The following is a 20,901-nucleotide window of genomic DNA, read 5'->3' on the forward strand; positions in this document are numbered from 1 at the left end:
CCCGACATTGCTGGTACAGAATATGTCAGATAGTCCATCATCCCATTGTCTAGATATGTCTAACAGTTTCATTGGGAGATGAAAAGATGCTGTCTTTTTAACATTGAAGAGCCATTACCCCCCCCCCCAAAAAAAAAACACTTTTTCCTTTATAAATGGTTTGTTTTTCTTGCTCAGGACATTTTTTTTCTTTAGATTACATCAATTTTTCTTTCAAAATATAAATTTATTTTTCTACTTCAGTTTCAACCAGTGGACTGTTATATGTGTTTTTATTTATTCATCATTTTCTCTCTCTATCCCTCCCCCCTTCCCTCCCTCCCTCTTTCTCCCTCTACTCTTTCTTTTATTTTTATTTTAACTTTTTGCTTCATTTAGTTGAGAGACAGGGATGGAAAAAGAAAGATTTTTTTATCTGCTGGTTTATTTTCCAAAGTCCCACAACAGCCAAGACTAGGCCAAATGGAAGCCAGGAACTGGGAATACAATACAAGTCTCCCATGAGTTAGGGTTAGGGTTAGTGTTAGTGTTGGGCCCGCATGGGCCCAAATTCTTAAGCCATTACTTTCTACCTCCCAAGGTGAAAGTTAGCAGGAAGCTGAAATGGAGAATGAAGGTAGAAATTGAATCCAGGCACTCAGATGTAGGATGTAAGTGTTCCAAGCAGTGACTGCTGCAGCAAATGCCCATCTCATATTAGACCATAATTTTCCACTCTAAAGTTTTTCCTTCTCATTTTTTGATGTTGAATAGTATTCCATGATTTACCTTGTTCTTAATAATCCAAAACCCACTGTAAGCAACGAGGGTCTAAATGCCTGGAGCACAGCCACATTGTTGTATCACTACAGCCATGACCATCCATTGCACACAATACATCCATTGTACGCTGTAGTGGCATTGTTCAGCCAGTAAGGCATTCACCATTTTTTCCAGCCACAGATATGGATTTATAGCAAGTTTGGTTTCTTGTTTTTTTCTTTTTTCTTTTTTCTTTTTTTTTTTTTTTTTTTTTGCTTCGGGTCCAGCATGGTAACCTAGTGGCTAAAGTCTTCATCTTTAATGTGCTGGGATCCCATATGGGCGCCAGTTCATGTCTCAGATGCTCCAGTTCCCTTCCAGCTCCTTGCCTGTGACCTGGGAAAGCAGTCGAAGACAACCTAAAGCCTTGGGACCCTATACCTACATGGGAGACCTGGAAGAAGCTTCTGGCTCCTGGATAAGGATTGGTTCAGCTCCATCCAGCCGCTTGAAAAATCTTTCCAGCAGATGAAAAATCTTTCTCTATGTATATCTGACTTTCAAATAAAAATGAATTTTAAAAAATATATATTTATTTTACTTCAAAGTCAGAGTTAGAGAGAGATTGAAGGAAAGACAGAAAGAGATCTTCCTTCTGCTGGTTAATTCCCCAAATGCCCAGAGATTGGCCAGGAGCTTCTTCTGGGTCTCCTATATGGTTCTGGACCCCAAGGCTTTGGGCCATCCTCTGCTGCTTTCCTATGCCATTAGGAGTGAGCTGGACAGGAAGTGGAACAGCCAGATCTCCAACAAGTGCCCTTGTGGGATACTAGCTGTGCATGCTACACTTCCACCCCAGCCCCTTAACTTTTTCTTTTTTTAGGTTTATTTAGTTGAATGGCAGAATTACAGTGTGGAGGTGGGAATAGGCAGGACAGAAAGAACTTCTATCCAGTGGCTTGCTCCCCAAATGGCCACAACAACCAGGACTGGGCCACACTAAAACCAAGAGCTTCATCCATGTCTAGCATGTGGGTGACAGGACCTCAAGTACTTGGGCTATCATTCCCTGCTTTCTCAGGCATATTAGTAGGGAGTTGGATTGGAAGTAGAACAGCCATAACTTGAACCAGTGTATATGAGATGCTGGCATTGCAAGTTGCACTTTAACCTATTATTATACTACCACACTGGCTCTAAGAGGTCTTTATTGTAAACTTAACAGATATGTTTTTTAAAGGATTTATTTAACATTTGAAAGAGTTACCAAGAGATAAACACACATACATACACACAAATAAAGAGATCTTCCAACCTCTGGCTCACTCCCCACATGGTCATAATGGCCAGAGCTGGGCTGGTCCACATCTGAAAGTCACGAGCTTCTTCTGGATCTCCATGTAGGTGCAGAGATTTAAGCACTTGGGCCATCATCCGCTGCTTTCCCAAGAACACGATCAGAAGTGGAACAGCTGGGACCTGAACCAATGCCCATATGGGCTACCAGTGCCACAGTGAAAGGATTAACCTGCTAGGGCTCTGCTCCTGAAGTTAATTTATGATTCTGGTATTTTCCTTAAATATTCAGTTATGCATTGTATACCCAGAAGACTTAAAAAGTAATGAGTCATTACTCATCCAATGAGAAATACCTCCAGAAATTTTGACCAATGTGAACATACAGAAGCTATAATGGGACCAGCATTGTAGCATAATGGGTAAAGCACCACCTTTGGCGCCAGTTTCCCATACAGACACCAGTTCAAGCCCCAGCTGCTCCAATTCTGATCCAGTTCCCAACTACTGTGCCTAGGAGAGCAGGAAAAAGAGTCCAATGTGCCTCCCAATGAGTGACCTGGAAGAAGCTCCTGACTTTGGAATTGCCCAGCTCTAGTCATTGCGACCATCTGGGATGTAAACCAGTGAATAGAGGATTTTCTGTTTCTTTTTATCTATGTAACTGTTTCTCTGTCTATAACTGTTTCAAATAATAAATTTTTTCCAAAGTTCATTAATATCTGTCTCAGTGCTTAATTTAGTTATATATGTACATATACATGTTTAAAATCATACATCCAGTTCTTCCTGCTCATCTGTAACATTAAAGTCTCTGCCACTTCTTGAGTCATTTTTGAGTCATTCATATCATATGGCTATAAAAGGCTTTAGAATAGGAAGGAGGTTGAAAGGAGTTTACCCGGTGCTGTCCAAACAAAAATGTTCCAGCCGGTAACTTAGGGTTAGGCCAGTCACACAGCCCTGAGTGTTTTAGCTTTGACCCAGTGCTCATTTGTAGAAGGTCATGCATTGCCTGAAGTTTTGATTTTTTTAATACCTTTAAAGGTCCTTAGCAATGGGAAGTTATGGGTATAATCCAAGCCATAAAGTATATATTTAATTTTAAACTGCGAATGAAAAATTTTACAATTTATTCCCATTATAGGTGCCTCAGTGCTTTGTTATTTCCACTATCATTACTTTGTGCTTAGTTTATAAAACCTTTTAAGAAATCTAGCACTGACTTTCAGTATAAAAAAAGAGTTGTTATAAGAAAACTGCTGCTAATTTCTAAACTATGGAAATAGCTTCTTATATACATTTACTGAGGAAAAGTTTGGTGAGTTGTCTGTGCCTTACAATGTAGGAAGCAGCTGTATCAGTGTCTGTCAGAAGTTACCGAGATCCTTCAGGAAGTCCGTGGGAAAAGTGGAACTAAAAGATGAATTTATTTTGATATAATTTTTTTTAACCTCAAGATTCATTTATTTGAAAGACAGATAGCTTTCACCCATTGGTTAATCCCAATATGCCTTGAACAGTTAGGGCTGAGCCAGGGTCAGAGTCAGGAGCCAAGAACTCAATCCACATTTCCTATGATGAGTGGCTGGAACCAACTACCTAAGCCTTCATCTGCTACCACCCCCGAAGGTCTTGCATTGTGAGGAAGCTGGAATTGGGAAATGGAGCTACGAGTCAAACCCAGAATGCAAATATATTTTTAATCAATTCATAGTTTTTTCATATTTTTTGAAGACCTTTTGTATCTACTGAGGAATGCTACCCTCAATCTCTCCCCACATTCTGTTTTAGCAAATAAATAAATAAAACCAAATTTATTATTGTAAATTATTTATTTGAGAGGCAGAATTAGAGAGGAAGATACCATCTGCTTATTCACTTCCCAAATGTCTGCAACAGCCAGGATTGGGCCTCCCCATGTGTGTAGCTAGAACTCAATTACTTAAACCATCACCTCTGCTTCCCATGATCTACATTAACAGGAGCCTGGAGCCGGTAGCCAGCATTGAGTATCAATCCCAAACACTCCCATGTGGGCTACGGCATCATTAACTGTTAGGCTAAACATCTGCTCCAGATGTGTTACTTTTGAGTTAGTGTATTGGTTTTTATTTTACTGCAATAAAAGGAGGAAGGAATTCCCTTAGTGTTTGTTTTCTTGATAATATAATAAATATATCATGCTGAGAAAATAGCTTTAAGACAATTGCTGCTGAAATCATCAGTAAAGATAATGAAAATCTTTTGAAAATATTCTTGGAAAAGAAACATTTGGTTTCATAATAAAATTTTAGAATACAACTGTATTCACTAAGCTTACATACTTTGTACAGCTGGCACACAGGAGTTCTGTAACACTGACTTTAGAGTTACTGTTTCTGTTTTGGTTTGTTTGTTTTTAAGATTTATTATTTAATTATTTATACAGTCAGATTTATAGAAAGGGTGAATCAGAGAGAGACAGCCATCTTCTATCCACTGGTTTACTACCTAGATTGCTGCAAAGGCCTGTGATGGTTCAATCTAAAAATAAGAGATTCTAACTCCATCTGAATTACCCATGTGAATGTCAGGGGCCCAGTTTCTTGAGCCATCTTCTCCTTTTCCAGGAGCATTAGCAGGGAGCTGGATAGGAGGTGGAGAGGCTTTGACACAAAAACTGGTGCTCAGATGTTATGCTGGCATCTTGGGCTCTGTCCACTGCACCACAAAACCAATTCTTGCAATCGTTTATTAAAAAGGAAAAAAAAACAGGGCACACTTTTGATGCAGCATTAGGAGACTGTGATATTAGAAAAAAGAAATACTACATTCTTGGAGACCAAAAAAAACAGAAATCAATGAGAAAACAAAATAGAAAGATTAATACCAGAGATTATATTAATGTGAAAGTGAAAAGTACTTAACTTTTATGTTTTCATTGATAATATATTTAAAGTAAACATGAAGTACTGTTTCAAAATGCAGTGTAACAACCCAACTGTACTCCTACATTTTAGAAACTATATACTGAACTGTGTATGGTTTTAATACATTTTCTAATTTCAAACTGGCTTTCAACAGTGTTTTTAAATTTTTTGGGTCATAAAATTGAAAAAAATAGGATTTTTTAAAGTTTCAATATTGGGTCTAAGGTGATTAATTTAAAAATGTGGCTGTGATTATAAATCAAAGGTAATTTTGAAAAAGAGATAGTTAACCAGGTGAAGTTAAACAAGATTAAATGATTTATGGTTATTTTATAATATAAAATCAGTCTTCATTTTAAGCTACAATGTAAAGTGCTTTATTCTGAGATTAGTATTGTGGCAGAAGCTAAAACTGCCTTTTTTCTAGCAGTGCCAGAATACAGCCTCTTTTTCTTTTTGCACTAACAAGACTGCTTTACCACCACAGCCCACTCTAAGTAATTAAATCAATCCTTTGTACTTACCGTATTCTCCTCTAGTGACGGTACTAGATCTGATTATATGCTTCATGCATATTCAAAGTACCGCACTGACAGCTCTTTAATGAGCTCTTACTTAATCAGTATGAACAATGTTCATCTTGTTCTTTTTTTCCTCATGCATTAGAGCTAGGAACAGTTGGGAAAAATGAAACATCCAGCATTCATTTGAAAAATATATTGTACTTTGAAAAGTGTCTAAGCTGAGGAAGTTGCATTCTGCCCTTTAAAAGTCTGATGGACAAATTGGATTACTAGTATTGGATTAAATAACAAATGGTTAGAGGAGAAATGAGAAAAGCTCACTGTGATCACAGGCTTTAATATTTTCTGTTACTTATAAAGCTAAAGGGGTCTTTAACCAGTTATTAAAGTCAGGATTAATTTGTAATGGTTCAACTTACTGGCTTTTAAACGCTTTTTAAATAAAAAAAAAAAGTTTAAATCCTTAAAAACAATGGTTTAAAAATGTGTTTTAAGAAATTTTTTTATTACTAAGCTAAGTATAAATTTCTGTCACTGTATACTATCTCAGATAAGAAATTAGTGATACAGAATTGATTTACATTTTTTCAGTTAATTTAAATAATCTGTGGTAATGTTATGTGCGTTTAAATATTTATTGTTAGGCCTGTTTTCTTTTGCAACATGAAACTCTTTTATTGTTAATCATTTCCTTAAAATTAAGAGAGGGAGATTTTATTTTTACCTAGAAATCATAAGCATGAATTAAACTGAAAATTAGTACCATAGCAATATTGCAATTCTCAAGGAGGCAGTCTTCCATTGAAGAAAATGATGCTAATTTAAGAGTAGGCTGGTTGCTTCCAGTATTGCCTTGAAAGCCTCAAATTATAGGTTAAGTTAAACTCAAAACAAAGTTTTAAACATTTATGTTCCTGGAAGCCACTTACGCTATGAATGCAAGAATTAAATCTTTAATCAGAAAATAAAATATCATAAATTCTACACCTATTAATATTGCACACATATGTCATTTTGCTGATCAAAAAGGCCTTCACCAGGGTACAATTGGCCTTTTTCCAAATTGCAAGCTTTTTCTCAGCTTTTTCTTTTTACTCTTTCTTCTTTTGTTACTACTCAGGGATTTGTGCCTATCGCAGCCTATATCACATGACCAGTGTCAAGACATCACATGGTCCAAAATGAATACAAAACCAGCTACCCTAAAGGAGAGATTAAAAATACTGTAAAACAATAAAGACTTTTGTTCAGACTCTAAAAGAATCTCTTCTAAGTCTGCTTCATACCATTAAGTTTTAACAGCATTTAATGAAGGCATATATCCTCACTGTGCTCCCTCTGATGAACGACAGATCTATTTTATAGGGTTGCTCTGAAATGTGTGTTTAATCTCTTGCACATAATCAACATTTTGGATACTTTTATTCTAAATGTTTCTTCATATTAATGTGGAAGCAGTTGAATTATGATAATCAGTAAGTTATTGAAAGCATGAAAAAGAATAAGAGACATGACTGGCCAGTGTGACAAACAAATCATAGGTCAATGTATAATTCAGTACAGTTTGGAAGGAGATCATACTAAAGTATAATAATATATAAAACTATAATAGTATTTCCTTTCCAAAGAAGGGGAAGTGGGTTAGTTAAAGGATTTGACTTTTTACTCAGTTGTATCTTGTTTTTATTGCTGTTATTTTCCATGAAATGGTTTTGTGGGTATGGAGATTTCCCTCTGCACCTCCCCTTCCTCCATAGTATTATAATGATACAGTCCTTCAGCAACAGTCAAAAGTCCAACACTCTGCTGTTTCAGTGTTTCATGGCATTGTAGGTAATGGCAATGATGGAAAATCTAGTATCATATTGTCAAGGTATATTTAATAATTTCATTGGGAGTCCTTTTATTTAAGAATAGAGGTGCATATCCCTATATTTGCATTTTGTTAATGGACTGTTAATTTGTTTGAAATTTTAAAGGTAATATCTTGCTTAAAAAGGAAATCAAAGTTAAGCCATGATGGTGTAAGACTAGATGTTTGATTTTCAGAGGATGCATATTTAACCTCATGAATGCCTCACAGAGAAGTTGGACTAGAATATTAAATAATGGCTTGGTAGAGCAATAAACCAATCAAAGGTGAAATTCAAGGAGAAAAATCAAATGTAAATGTGACTATTTGTATAATTTGAAAATAGAGGAGGGGAAATTTGTATCTTTTGTGAGTATAATTGTGGTCTACTTTCATATGAACAATACTAATTACATATTTAGCATTTTTGGAGGATGGCAGGTTGTATAAATAATGGAGTATTAGGGATCGTGGATCTTAAATATCTCCTATATACAGTCAGTAACTTTACAGTCTAAAATGATAGATTGTCTCTGTTCAAACATCATCTGAATGTTACGTTCATTGAAGTGTGTTTTTTCTCACAGAGAACTGTAGGTCTTCTTTGGTACCCCAGTCATTTACAAGGTGTTTAATGACTTGCAAGAGGTTTAGGCTATTAAAGATGATGAGTTTCAAAATGTTCTATGCAGATACATCTGTAGTTTATTTTTAGAAACAAAAGTTAAGGGGGAAAAAAGCAAGTTATTGCAAGTGGAAGCTTTCACAGTCTCTGGATTTTTCTGATCTTCCTTGCTATTCATAAATCTCTTAATGATTTTTTTTAATGTTCCTCCCCCCTTTTTTTAAAAAAATCATGGCAATATGTCTGTCAGCCCCATGAGTTCCTCATTGAAACATAATACCAAGTCAGCCTCTGGGGAGGATTTAAAAGGTGGAACATTTTGTTTACTGTACTTGGTGTTAATATAGGTATGTTCAGGGGGACAAAAATATATATGCTGAATAATACCAGTGTTTGAATTTGATTTCTTTTTTCAGGTTTTACACTCTAATGTTATATTATTATAAGCAAGTTAACATAAGAATACTTCCAAGAGTTTGTGAGGAAATAGACTTAAAAGATAAGTTTTTCTTGGTACAAAACATTTTGAAATTAGTTTCTTCATAATACATGTTTTCCATAGCTTTCTGAAAATCCTCTTGTATATATGTATTTAAAGAGTTTTGCGGCAATGTAAGCTTATCTTTTTAATTCCATTTTTCAGAAGCTTCTTGAAGGTACTATTCTATATAAGATTAGATATATGTGAGTATAATAAAAAACATTTTGTCACGTTAAAAAGAGGTGTGCTGAACTGTTGTTTGACTTATTGTCATATAACGAGAATTGCGTTTTCCTGAATTACAGGAAGGAACACAGAAGAAGAAGAAGCCATGATGCAGGAGTGGTTTATGTTGGTTAATAAGAAAAATGCCTTAATCAGGAGAATGAATCAGCTTTCCCTTCTGTAAGTACTCTTAACTGTACTGATTTTTCCTACACTGAGAAGTCTTATGCCTTTGTTTTTGGATGCTTTGGGGTTTCATATTTATTAGGTTTGAATTTTTTTTCTTTCCTGAGAAAGATTATAGTATGTTCTGAATACAAGTTTAAGTTAGTATGAAATATTTTCATTTGAACAGTAAGAATCTTTAAGTAGAGTTACAGACATTGAAAGAAAAATGATTATACAAAAGGTCAAGGAATAGAAATAGTTTTTGTGTTTAATAAACTGTACACAAAAAGAAAAGTGGTTTTCATAGACAGTTTGAACAAGAGAGAAATAAAACTGAAGCTTATTGAACAAAAATTCTAAACTAAAAAAATTAACTTTTAAGGCCAAAACTACATTTCTAATCTACAGGTAATAGTAACCTAAAATTTGTGATAAACTTCCAGTTAGACAGAAGCGACTTTTTTATGATTGCAAGAATTACAGTAAAATTAAGACTAGATCAGATGCAAACATTCATAAGCTTTAGCTTTAGTACATTACAGGGTTTAATGCTCGTTCCTTTCTGCTTACCAGCAGTATTCTTACAGTATGCCGCCTAGTGTGGGAATGAGCAGGTTTACTTCTTTTTTTTAAGTGAAAACGCAAATGTTACAATTTCTGCCATGCCTGAATTTGAAAACAGGAGTGATCTTTGAGGAAAAAACTAATTCTTAATCTTTAATTATCTACATGGTAAACTTAAACTGGTGGCAGGTTCATGTTTCTTATATTTTCATATGGAGTTTAAATTAAAGTGGTTTATTATGAGCAATGAAAAGTAGTTTTGAAAATAGCCTTACACCTTGCACTTAACACAAGGAGCGTTGAAGAATGAGACTACTTATCCTAAGATTAAAATGTACCTCTGTGCCATTCAAAATCCAAGGGAGAAAATAATAGCACTAGGAAGTATTCGTCTGAAGAAGGTTTTAGGTTTGTGTATCATTTGTTTGGAGTGGCTTAAAGTTAAAGGAGAAAAGTCAGTTACAGTCTTAAAATCAATGTAACCTAAAGGTTCTTATAAGTGTTTAATGATTTAGTAATTAGCATATTGATGAACTTTTGCAACTTGCCTAGGGAAAAAGAACATGATTTAGAAAGGCGGTATGAGCTGCTGAACCGGGAATTGCGGGCAATGCTAGCCATTGAAGGTAAGAAATGCTGTGGCGGGGTGAGGCCTGCTTGTGAGGTGTCAGTTATCAGAGACTTAGAAAGGGTGGTACACATCTGGTTTTACCAGGTCTGCTGTAGTAGAGACTTACAGGAATTGCAAATAAATACCTTAGAGACAGAAAGCAGTATCCCTTTAAACCCAAGGACTCCAGTTCAGTTAGATAATCATTATGTTTGTTCTTAAGCTCAGAATTGTCTTCTGATTCAGTAAGCTTACATTCCTATGAAATAGAAAATATAAGGTGTGCCTTGATTTAGTCATGTTTTACTTGTGCGTTATATGATGCTATTTCCATTAGGGAATTTTGGAAAAGATACATCATTTTCATTTTTCACATTCACATTCTAAATTTGACCATAACATTGAATTGACATCCACGTTGAAATAGTCACTGGTCACTGTGCATTCTACTGTAGTTCTTCCAGCTCCTGCTAAGTGCATATTCAGGAAAAACCTGGTGTAAAAAATGAAACACTTGAATTTTTTTGCAAAGCGTTTACATTAATTATATAGTAATCCCTTGCAAGGTTAATAGTACCGGTAAACATCAACTTAATTCTGTTTAACATTTCAATTTTTCTTTTTAAATCTTTGGTGTTTTATCATGCTGTTGTCCTTATATCTCTTGGTTGAAACTGTCTTATAGTCCAAAGATTTCTGCTTAAAAGCTAATCCTTTGGGCTGTATAAATAGATCTTTTGTCTGATCAATGCAAATTGATTTTCCTTTTCTGTATTGACCTCTCAACCCATTGACTGTCCATGGTAATTTTGTTCTTCACCTGATAAGGTACCTGATCCATAAGTCAATTCTAATTAGTTCAGAAACTAGAAGTTTAAGTTTGTAAAGGAAGAACAAGTCTCCTTAAAATATTTTAATAAATATTATTAAATGTATACCACTTTTCTATGTATTATCTTTTATGTTTATAGAAGCTTTAATTTTTAATTATGTTTGTATGCATAATCTCACTTGATAAATAGCATTGACAATAAAAATCATTTAGGAATGTGATTATTTTAAAAGGCTTCAGTTAGCTAATTTCCTTCAAGTGGCTATTCAGATGTATCAGATTATATTGTCAATAATGACTGAGATTTTTCAAAATTATTTAAGAAGTTCTGTGACATTTGTCATTGAAATAAAATGCATAAGTATTCTAAAGAGTTTCTTTTTTCTTCTAGTATAATTTGTGTAGTCACACCATAGTCTTTAAAAAGATTGGGAAACCAGCTAGTTGAAAAGTGGATATAGAAAATACTATAAATGAGATATTATGTATGTGTAATATACAGAAGGGTCTTAAAAATGTTCATGAAAAATAGGATTTAAATATGATTTTTACAAACTTTCAAAAGTTTCATAAATATATATGTAATAGGCATATATGCATATACTATGTGTAACATAAATATAATTTATTTTCAGATTAATTATGCATTATACTCAATATATTTAATATTTTTCTTACCTTCCCTCTCATGTATAGATATTTAATTTTTTCCTAAAAATACTGTTCAATACAGAGTGGTTGACTTTTAAGGAACATTTTGGTTCTTCCCCCAAACCAGTGTCATCAAATGTTCGTCTTAGAAAGGGCGCTGTGACACTTATAAAAGATCCCACTTTTCTCAGTAACACTATTCCTATTTCTTATACCTTCAGTCTTAAACGATTTAACATTTTATCTGCCCGCTTTTCCAAGAAGGGAGAAAAATGATGTTTTATTATAAAACAAAATATAATTTCTAGTTTCTCAATTCATCATCTTATGTTATTTTGAATTATATTGTCTCATTTGTGTCTGTGCCTAAAATCCCTTATCTAGTTTCCATTGCTGATTGAGGGAAAAGGAAGACTTGAGGAAAGGAGCAGCCTGTTGGTTACAAATACTTTCTTAAAGAGTGGGCCTGTTACACTCACCTCAACAGTGAATGGGCTGGGCCACCTACCAAGGTGCTGATCCTTGTGGAGATCTGCTCAGTGAAGACAGTGTCTTCTGCCCCAATCCAGAGAGTGGACACAGATGCAGTTCAGTAGCCTTTTTGAGTGTTCAAACACCAGCACAAAACACATGAATAAGTAACACTTGGTTTGTTTTATTTTGCTTTTGTTTTAAAGTTCATTCCTCTCCTTTAGTAGCTATGATTTTAATAGAAGTAAACTCTTTCCAAACAAGTCTGCTGAAACCATTCTGCAGGAGAAAAAGATAAAATATTGATAGCCAAAGCACATTAAAATATTAACAACTAATATTAAAAATATTAGCAAAAATAATAATCAGTACATCCATTCTTCTGAGAATCCATAATCAGTTAGGCCTATTTTTTACCCCTTTTTTTTCCTGAGGTGTTTTTCATAGCAGGAGTTTCCCTCCACTGAGCTAAGTTATAGAATCCCTAAAGCTAACAAACATCTTTTAGATACTTCTCCTATAGTTTTTTTGTTCCAGATTATTTAATGCCCCCTCAGGAAAGATAAATTCATTTCTGAACACATTGGGGTGGGCTTTTAGAAAGTGGTATGTTCATTTTCTGCACGAGAAATGGATCTTCTCTAGGATTTTGTACATCTTGATTTATTCTTGGCTTAGAGTTTGAAGTGGGTGCTCTTCTAAAGGGATTTATGCATAGGTTCACTATTTTTGTAGTTATGGTTTATATGATAAGCTTTTTATATTTAAAATCAATATGTAATCCTGTGGAGGAGCTTATCCCCTAAAACCCCATTTGTAAATCTATTTTAGCTTTGTTACACAGCACAGCCACAGTCTTCCATAGATTGATTAGGTACAGCAGTAGAATCCTATCAAATGGCCTGTTCTGATGATGATGCAAACTCTTTCAGGATTGCTAGTTGACTGGAACTAAAGATAAGACTTGACTGCAATCCCCCAATGTGCTCTTTAGAAAACCAGTGTTAATTTTCATCAAAGTGCCAAGCTTATTTATAATGGCAGGGTTGAAGGTTTACCAGAAGACTTTATGTCTTTTCTGTTAAAGTGTTTATAGGTATTTCTCTTATGTTTTTCAAGGTTATTATCAATTTAAAAAAAAAGTAAATCAGGGAATGAGTGACTACACACACACACACACACTTTTTTTTTTAATTAGCATCTGCTCAGTGTAGATGGACATATGCAGAACCTCTCTATTTCAGTACTTTGGCTCAAATGCAGCATCAAAACGTAATCCTATTTGTTGCAAGAGGATATGGCTTTTGTAGCAAAAGTACACTGGCATCTTTACATTAATCAGAACCCACATTGTAGTCTATTCAAGCCGAAGTCAGTACAGCTAGCTAGCTGTGACTCGTGTTCTAGGTGGGTAATCCTTTCTTCAAATGTGTAACAGGTAGCATGTAAACTTACATGAAGCTATTTAAATGGGAATTTTTAAAAAATTTAACCTTGAACCTCCAAATGTAGATCTTTGTCAAATGTAACATTAAAATGTGCAACCCAAATATATTCTCATGTTAGCATTCAAATATGTATAGTATGTCTGTATATGTAGTTGTATGTATTTGTGTGTAAATTTATACATATTTTATTATTTATTCCCAATAATGTAAAAGCAAATACAAAATACTTTTCCTACGTGCTATACATAAATATTCTTCATCAGTTGGTTAGTAATTTGTAAGCAAATAATCACATTAGTCAAAAATCTTTAAAATTATGAATTTTTAAAATCTGATGTTAATTAAATTAGATTCTGGAATGATGAAACTTACCTCAATGTTCTTAATGTTAAAATGTTTTTGTTACAGTTGTAGGAAATGTCATTATTGAGCTATGAAAAAGTTAAAATTTTTAAAAATTATTCAGTACTTTTTAGGAGCTAAAAACAAGGTAATTTCTTTTTTGCCCGTATTACTATGTTCCTAAATTTTTCAAGGATAAGTGCTGGTATTTTAAATTATTAATTAAAATTCTAAAAGTGACTGAGCAAGTTCAGAGAAGGAAAAATTTAATTAGGAAAATTGCCTGTTAAAATTAATTTTGCTTGCTCTAAGTTTAAAAATTAGTTTAACTATAGTTTTGTATATTGTATGTTAAAAATTACTTTCCAGTGTAAAACTTTAGTCAGAATGCTTGAGAAGTTTATAAATAATGTGAGGAACACTGCCGGTCAACCAGGGAAAGAAAGGTCATGTAAGATTACAGATTTCCATAATACAGCCCTACAAGGTAACTGTAGTCCATACCCAAAAGTATTTGAATAAATGGGTTTGTAAATTAAAAAACAAAGCAAAAAATGTTTGAGAAATGAAGAATTGAATCAAAGCTTTTGATCAGAATGTTTCCTTGAGGTTGGGAGCAAAATTCATCCCAACTGTTAACCATAAAATGCACACGTTTTTCTGAATCAGTGTTTTTAGATCGGTGTTACCTGAAATCAGACAAGATGACTTTTAATATCTTTGCAACATGGGCAGTCCATTAATGTATCTGCTACATAAAATAAACCTGATTTAAGAAGAACAAAGTTAGAAAATGTTCCAGCATTCCTTTCCTTAGTTGCACTTAAATTAAAATAATAAAATTTGATAGATATTTCTCCAGTTCTGCTGTTTATTATTTTTAAAATTTATGTATGCAGAAAAAACTGTTACACAAGTTTATTTATTGCTTTCCATGTGTAGAATACTTCACTTTAAAAATAAGGATGTAACAGCAATTGGTTATTGTATTTATTTGTAGGCTATTTTGTATTGAATATGGATAATTAACACATGGCATGTTTCTGATATGTATGTTTGTTTTGAGCTTATAATGAAAGGGATAATGATAAACTGGGTAAACTTTAGTTTTCTGCGGTTATTCTAACCTGTATTGCATGATGATGCATCTAATTTTTAATTTGTAAATACAAGCTAGAATTCCCTCTAGCACCATTTGCTTTCATAAAGCTGCTGAGCAGTTTGCTGTCTTGAATAAATTTTGCTTTGGCGGGGGTCGGGGGATTTGAACCAGCACATTCTTGTGTGGTTTGTGAAGATTCACATGGTAACCAGCGGTGTGCATTGTTAGGTTTATCTGAATAAGCACCAGCCATGTGAGTTTTAACATGATTGCCCTGGGCAATGGAGAGAGAAGAGAGAAACCCGAGCGGATTGCACTCCTCTCTGTTTTGGGAAAGTGCATTTGCTGGGGGAGGGGGTTTGCAGGAGTCAGTGGCCATTTTTTTTTTTTTTTTTTTAAGCTGGTGTCCTGTTTCCCTCTAGGTCCTCATTTGTTCTGCTATCTGCCTCATCATCTACTTCTTCTTTTCATTGTTTACCTTCCTAATGAGGGAGGCGGGGTAGACTGGGGGTTGACTGACAGCTACAAGCCCTTACAGTCTGGCCAAAGAGCAATTGGCTTTGGTTTCAAAAGTGCTTAAAATGTTCGATTTGGTCCTGTTTTTATTAAATGAAACTGCTGCTCATCTTAAGGAAATTATCAGACCATAAAATATTAGGAAAGATATTATTGAGGGCAAAAACTTAAAAAAAAGAGAGAGGGTGGGGGATGGTCCCACCCATGAAAAAGCACTGCCCATCGGATTTTCCAACCTTTAGCATCGATTTCAAAGAGATATATGTAATTTTTCCTTGCAAAAGTGCTTTGATTTTTAAACCACCCAGCAAACGTCTCCAAAAGAAAACTGGCTGTGATGAGATCGAGAGCTGCAGTGTAATATTGCAGAGCAAATTTATTTTTTACTTCAAAGAAAAATGCTAATTAGCCGATTCACTACTTTTAAAGTTATTGTGAAGCATATGGCGCCCAGTGTGAGATACATCCAACTGCTAAAATTGAGCGAAGAGGAAATTAGCGAAGAATGGCTGTTTGGGGTGAGAGTGGGGGTGGGGGAAGATAGGCTCTCGGGCTGATCCTCTAGCCTTTTCAGAATGATTTTATCGCCCATCTCTGTTTCCCGCCTCCTCGTTTACCCACTTCCCCCCACTGCATACCCCTTGGCCAAACTCTGTGGCCTCCAGTACCCCTCCCCCACTCTCCCCCACTCTGGCTAGGTTCAGGTGCACACCTCGTGCTGGCTGTGGACTCACACCTGGTCTCTAACAGGTTCTAATCTTGCAGCAGCCACCCTCCATCTGTAGGAAACAGTGAGGCATAATTAGGGCTGAAACCCTCAGCACCACGGGACCAGCTCCTTAGAAATCACTAGCTAGTAGCTCTGTAACATTGTTTGCCTAGAAATGTAAGGAAACTGGAAAAGGCGGGAAGGAGGGGGTGCGGGCTGTGCTGAGGCCATGCCAGTAACTAGCCTACCGTCCCCTACAGACTGGCAGAAGACTGAGGCCCAGAAGCGACGCGAGCAGCTTCTGCTGGATGAGTTGGTGGCTCTGGTGGATAAGCGCGATGCGCTTGTTAGGGACCTGGACGCACAGGAGAAGCAGTGAGTAGTTTGTGGGGTCCTGGTCCAGGCTCAGCCACCTGCCAAGGGGCCCAGAAGTTTGCGAAAAGTTCATTCCAGAGGTATCAGGAGGCGTGGGACAGCCTTTTCCCTGGCCCAGTGTACCCCATTCCCACTGGAAATTCAAATTTGGGCAGATGGGGGTGGGGTGGGGAGCGGTGCTCTGCCCTCCAGAAAGAAAAATAATTTTGTTTCCTGTTTGACAATCCAGGGCCGAAGAAGAAGATGAGCATTTGGAGCGAACTCTGGAGCAAAACAAAGGCAAGATGGCCAAGAAAGAGGAAAAATGTGTTCTTCAGTAGATGTCAGACCAGAATGTCTCCCAACATTATAGAATCTTGGATCCCAGACCAGAAAAAGACAGACTCCTTGTTGATCTAAAACTTTCAACTCTTTGTTTGGCTGGATTTACTTTACTACCATCACCCCTTTTCAACCCTCCCTTCCAGATAATATAGAGAACTCCAAAATAGCTTTGTTTAAAGAAATTTTTTGTGTGTTGTGTGAGTCAATCATTTCCTTGAAATCATGTGAAATAGATTTGCACAGACAACTTGTGAGTGATTGGCATTGAGAGTGTTTAAGAAACTTTTTAAAAATTCATTTTCTTTCGTTTCTTGGTGGGAAGAAAAATCTGAAACGTTGTTGTTGTCGTTGGTGGTAATAGCATAATAACAGTGGGGGGAGGGTGTAACAGGGAGGTAAGAAAAATGTCATGATTTTTTCCTAGTCCTGCCATATGTAACACTTACTGTTACCTAAATTTTATAGTTAGATCATATTCAATCTACTTATTAAACTGTGTTCTATTTACCAGTGGAGTTGTCTGCAGTTGTTTCGCATTTCAGTGTAAGGCTCTAGAGCTGCTTTCCTCTGCTTTCCTCAGAGGATGGCACTTTCCTGCAGCCGGAGACAAGCTCCACAGTTTGAAGGTGAGCTGGGAGGAATGGGACTAAGTGTCACGCGTCCATTTACAAAGACAGTTTTATCAGCCCAGAATGCGCCATCTTTTTCTCTGGATAATTATTTATTATATCTTGCTTGGTTCCTACATTTTGTTAGGTCTCAACATTGGTTCAAGAATGCTGTTAATATTTATTCTGTATTGATAAAAAGGTCTGTCTTGCCATTACAAGTCAATCCCCCATTAATATTTTCTTCTCTAGCATAGTACTGTCATTTTTGTGTGAAAATGGTTGTTTATTTATTACAATTCTGAGTCATATATAAATTTTCAATAAAAGCAGAAACTTTCTTACCTTAAACACTGCTGCTACTTTCTTGCAATGAAAACTTGACGCTGGCTTGAATGGAAATTTATGTATCCATAAGACTTTTCATGTTGAAAAGCAGGAGCGCTGGGCAGGATACTAGTCTGTATTTGGAGCTGAATAAGTTTACACCATCCCAGAGGGGCCCTGCTGACACACGAATGTGAATTGAAAAGCAATTAGTCATATTCTTAAGCTATATAAACTATCATCTCTTTTGCAAAGGGCCATCTCTGTTAAAGATTTGTGATTCCGTACCCTTGAAAAAGCACTAATATCTTCATGAATTATCTACATTATTACTTTCAGTTGCTACAGTTTTTGCAGTTCTATGAGAGCCACGTCTTCTGACAAATCGCGAGGAGTGTTTGGGTCCTGAAGTGAAAGGGAAGAGTGTTGTTGGGAAAGAGGGGAGAACCAGTGTGTGCAGGTATGTGTGTGAGAGATGAGGGAAGGAGCGCTAGGCTACAGAAAAAGGCGATTCTAAGCTACTTTTCCTCACTCCTCAATAGGAGTATCCAAACAAAGAAAGCTCGTTCAACAAGTCCGGAAACTTGGAGAAAATGCTACTAGCATTCACACTTCAGTCTAAATCTCACACACACACACACACACACACACACACACACAAACTTTGCTTGAAAAGTATGCAGCCTGTCTCCAAGTGCCAGTCTTTCAAAACGATTTAAGAAAAAAATACTTGTTACGGTAGAATTTCTTCATGACAAAGATTCTAAGTTACTGAAAAGTTACTAGAACGAAATGGAATCCAGTGTTCACCCTCTTTATTCTAGCAGGAGGGCAGAGCAAGCTGCCGCTCTCTGGGGCAAGCTCTGAGATTCCAGCTCTAAACCGAGGGAAACCAACTGACTGAAATCGCGGCCCAGCAGCCCGGCCGGCCAGCGCACCCACCGTTCGCGCTAGTTTCGAGGAACCTTCCCCGCTGAGGGGCCTCGCAGAAAGGCAGCTCTCCCCGCCCCAGGGCCGCTCCCGGTCGGCCAAGGGACAAACCTTCCCTAGCCTCCGTGTTGCTGGGGTGGTTGGGGGCCGCAGAACGGCCCCTCTCCCTACCCCTTCTGCTTCAGTGGTGCGGTCTCCATTTGGGCTGCTCCGTGGCGCCCGAACGCCACTCAGCGGCGATAGAACGCGGACCCTGGGGACTGACGGGTCAGGCCGGCGGTAAGAGCACCGGGTCCCCAACTTCGCTGCTCGGGTGCCCGGGACCCAGCTCGCCTGCAGACCGGGACCCCGAGGGGGCCTTAGCTGTAGGAACGGAAGGCGTGGGTCCGGAGGGCGCGGAGAAGCCGGAGCGTTTGGCGGCGGGTTGGCGCGGGCACACTCCGCAGGCCCGTGCAGAACTTCCGCCGCCGGCCGGGAGCCCTAGGCTGGGGATCCAAACCCCTCCCCCTGTCCCTAGTGTACACCAGGGTCTAGTCTGGCCTCGGGGTCACCTGGATGCTGAATCGGGTCTCGAGGCCGAGATCCTTTGCCCCGTCCCAGCTGGCCCACAGGCCTTGAGCTGGAGCGGTGTCCCCTCCAGCACTGCCCCCACTTCCCCGCCCAGCCCTGCCCTGCGACCGTTGCTGGAACGGTCGCCACTTTGGGCCCAGTGTTTCCCACCTGGACATTTGCCTAGCGACGGCTGCCTCAGTCCTTCAGCGCTGCCTTCTAGAAACTTTGCCCTCGGTCTCTCTACTCTCCTCCCTCTCCCTTCTCTTTTTCTTCTCTTAATCCCGGGGTTTTATGAGCTGAGCGTTAGGAATATTCGCCTGCAATTTGGGATTAGATAAATACTCTCATTAGGATGAAAAAAAAATCGGGCTACTTGATACCTCCCCGACTGCCCCGAGACTGGTGGCAGCATCTGGAACCGAGAGCGCCTAGGCTCCTGCGTGGCCGACTCAGGGGACCGCGTGGGCACATTCCAGCGCGCACGGCCGCCCCAGTTCACCAAGCCGAACCCAGCTCGCACACTAAGGCTGCTGGCGGAATGGGGCCTGGAGGAAGTAGGGGTGCGAGAGGTTACGGGATCTGGCAGGAGCAAGCGCGCCCTGGCTCCGGAGGGCAACCCAGGCACGGGGAGCCCAGGCCGGGACCCTGACAGCCTCCTGGGCGCCTCCCTGACAGCGCACTCCTGGGCGCCCGCGGACTCTTCCCCCAAAACTAATACAGTGCAGCCCTCTCCGGCCCCCGGAGCGCGGGGCAGGGTGTATTTCGTTTTCTGTCTTTAACTCGCAGCACCTTGGGGCGGGGGGGTGCTGCGAGCCGCGGGCCTCTTAGGATACTCCGAGCAGGGGGGAGGGGGGACCTGCGCGCTCCTAAGGTGTGTCCCCGCCCGGCCGGCGCGGCGTGGTGCGCTGTTTCTGTTCCTCTTACAGCTCGCTCGCAGGCAGTCGCTGGCTCGCTCGCTCTCTTTCCTCTCGTTCTTTTATTCCGCTTTCTCTTTCTCTCCCTTTTGTGAATGGGCCGCGGTGTCTTTGTTCTGAAGAGAAGCTCCCGTGTCGCTGACTTTTGTGAACCAAGAGAGGGATCTTGTAAAACCTTCTTTTCTCTTTCGTACTCCCCCACTCCCACCCCTTCTTCCCGACTCCTTTGATTAGATGTTCCCTCATCATTGCCCCCCCCCAATGTAATTTCGTTGGTCTGGCGGCCACTTTCTTTGAACATTAGCTCGCTTTCAGCTCCAACTTCAATTAGAAGGAGTTGATTTTGAGAGATCAACAAAAGAACCTACCAAAGCCTTATTAAAGGTCCTAAGAAGATCTCCCGGGTCCTTTGAGAAGCAGTTAAGGAAACAGTGTGCCCTCCATCATATTCTGTTACCGTATTTTATTCGGACTCCAAAGGAAAGTGTCGCTGGGGAGGAGGGGGAGGCACTTTGATGAGCGGCGGCCGCGGCCCCTTTGCGCTCCCTCCTTCCCGGGTTCTCTTCCTCCTCGCCCAGCGCCTTGTCTGGCTCTGGGGACCCGGCCCGGAGGCCCGGACGCTCCCCCACCGGCGAGGCGTCCCGCGTTCCCGGGATTCTACCCTCACTCTAACTCTGCACAAACTTTTCTCTACGCCCATTGAGGCGGGGGGGGGGGGGTGCTATCAGAAAGAAAGAAGGGGGAAGAAATTCCTCGAAAGGGCGTAAATTCGTGCCTAATGTTCAAAGAGAAGGTGCCATGT

The 20,901-nt window shown here is 38.6% G+C and overlaps 1 protein-coding gene across 4 annotated transcripts in view; it reads left to right on the plus strand.

Moving 5' to 3' along the window:
- EHBP1 (EH domain binding protein 1) overlaps positions 1–17,020 on the plus strand; it is a 307,647-nt gene extending 290,627 nt beyond the window's left edge. For all 4 annotated transcript variants that reach the window (XM_058667867.1, XM_058667869.1, XM_058667868.1 and 1 more), the window contains 4 exons: positions 8,737–8,836; positions 9,941–10,014; positions 16,330–16,444; positions 16,674–17,020. In XM_058667867.1, coding sequence (XP_058523850.1) covers positions 8,737–8,836; positions 9,941–10,014; positions 16,330–16,444; positions 16,674–16,764 — 380 coding nt within the window. In that variant the 3' untranslated portion in view covers positions 16,765–17,020. The remainder of the gene's footprint in view (positions 1–8,736; positions 8,837–9,940; positions 10,015–16,329; positions 16,445–16,673) is intronic.
- Positions 17,021–20,901: the final 3,881 nt, after the last annotated feature.

This window comes from Ochotona princeps, chromosome 8 (assembly GCF_030435755.1).
Source record: "Ochotona princeps isolate mOchPri1 chromosome 8, mOchPri1.hap1, whole genome shotgun sequence".
Classification (NCBI taxonomy): domain Eukaryota; kingdom Metazoa; phylum Chordata; class Mammalia; order Lagomorpha; family Ochotonidae; genus Ochotona; species Ochotona princeps.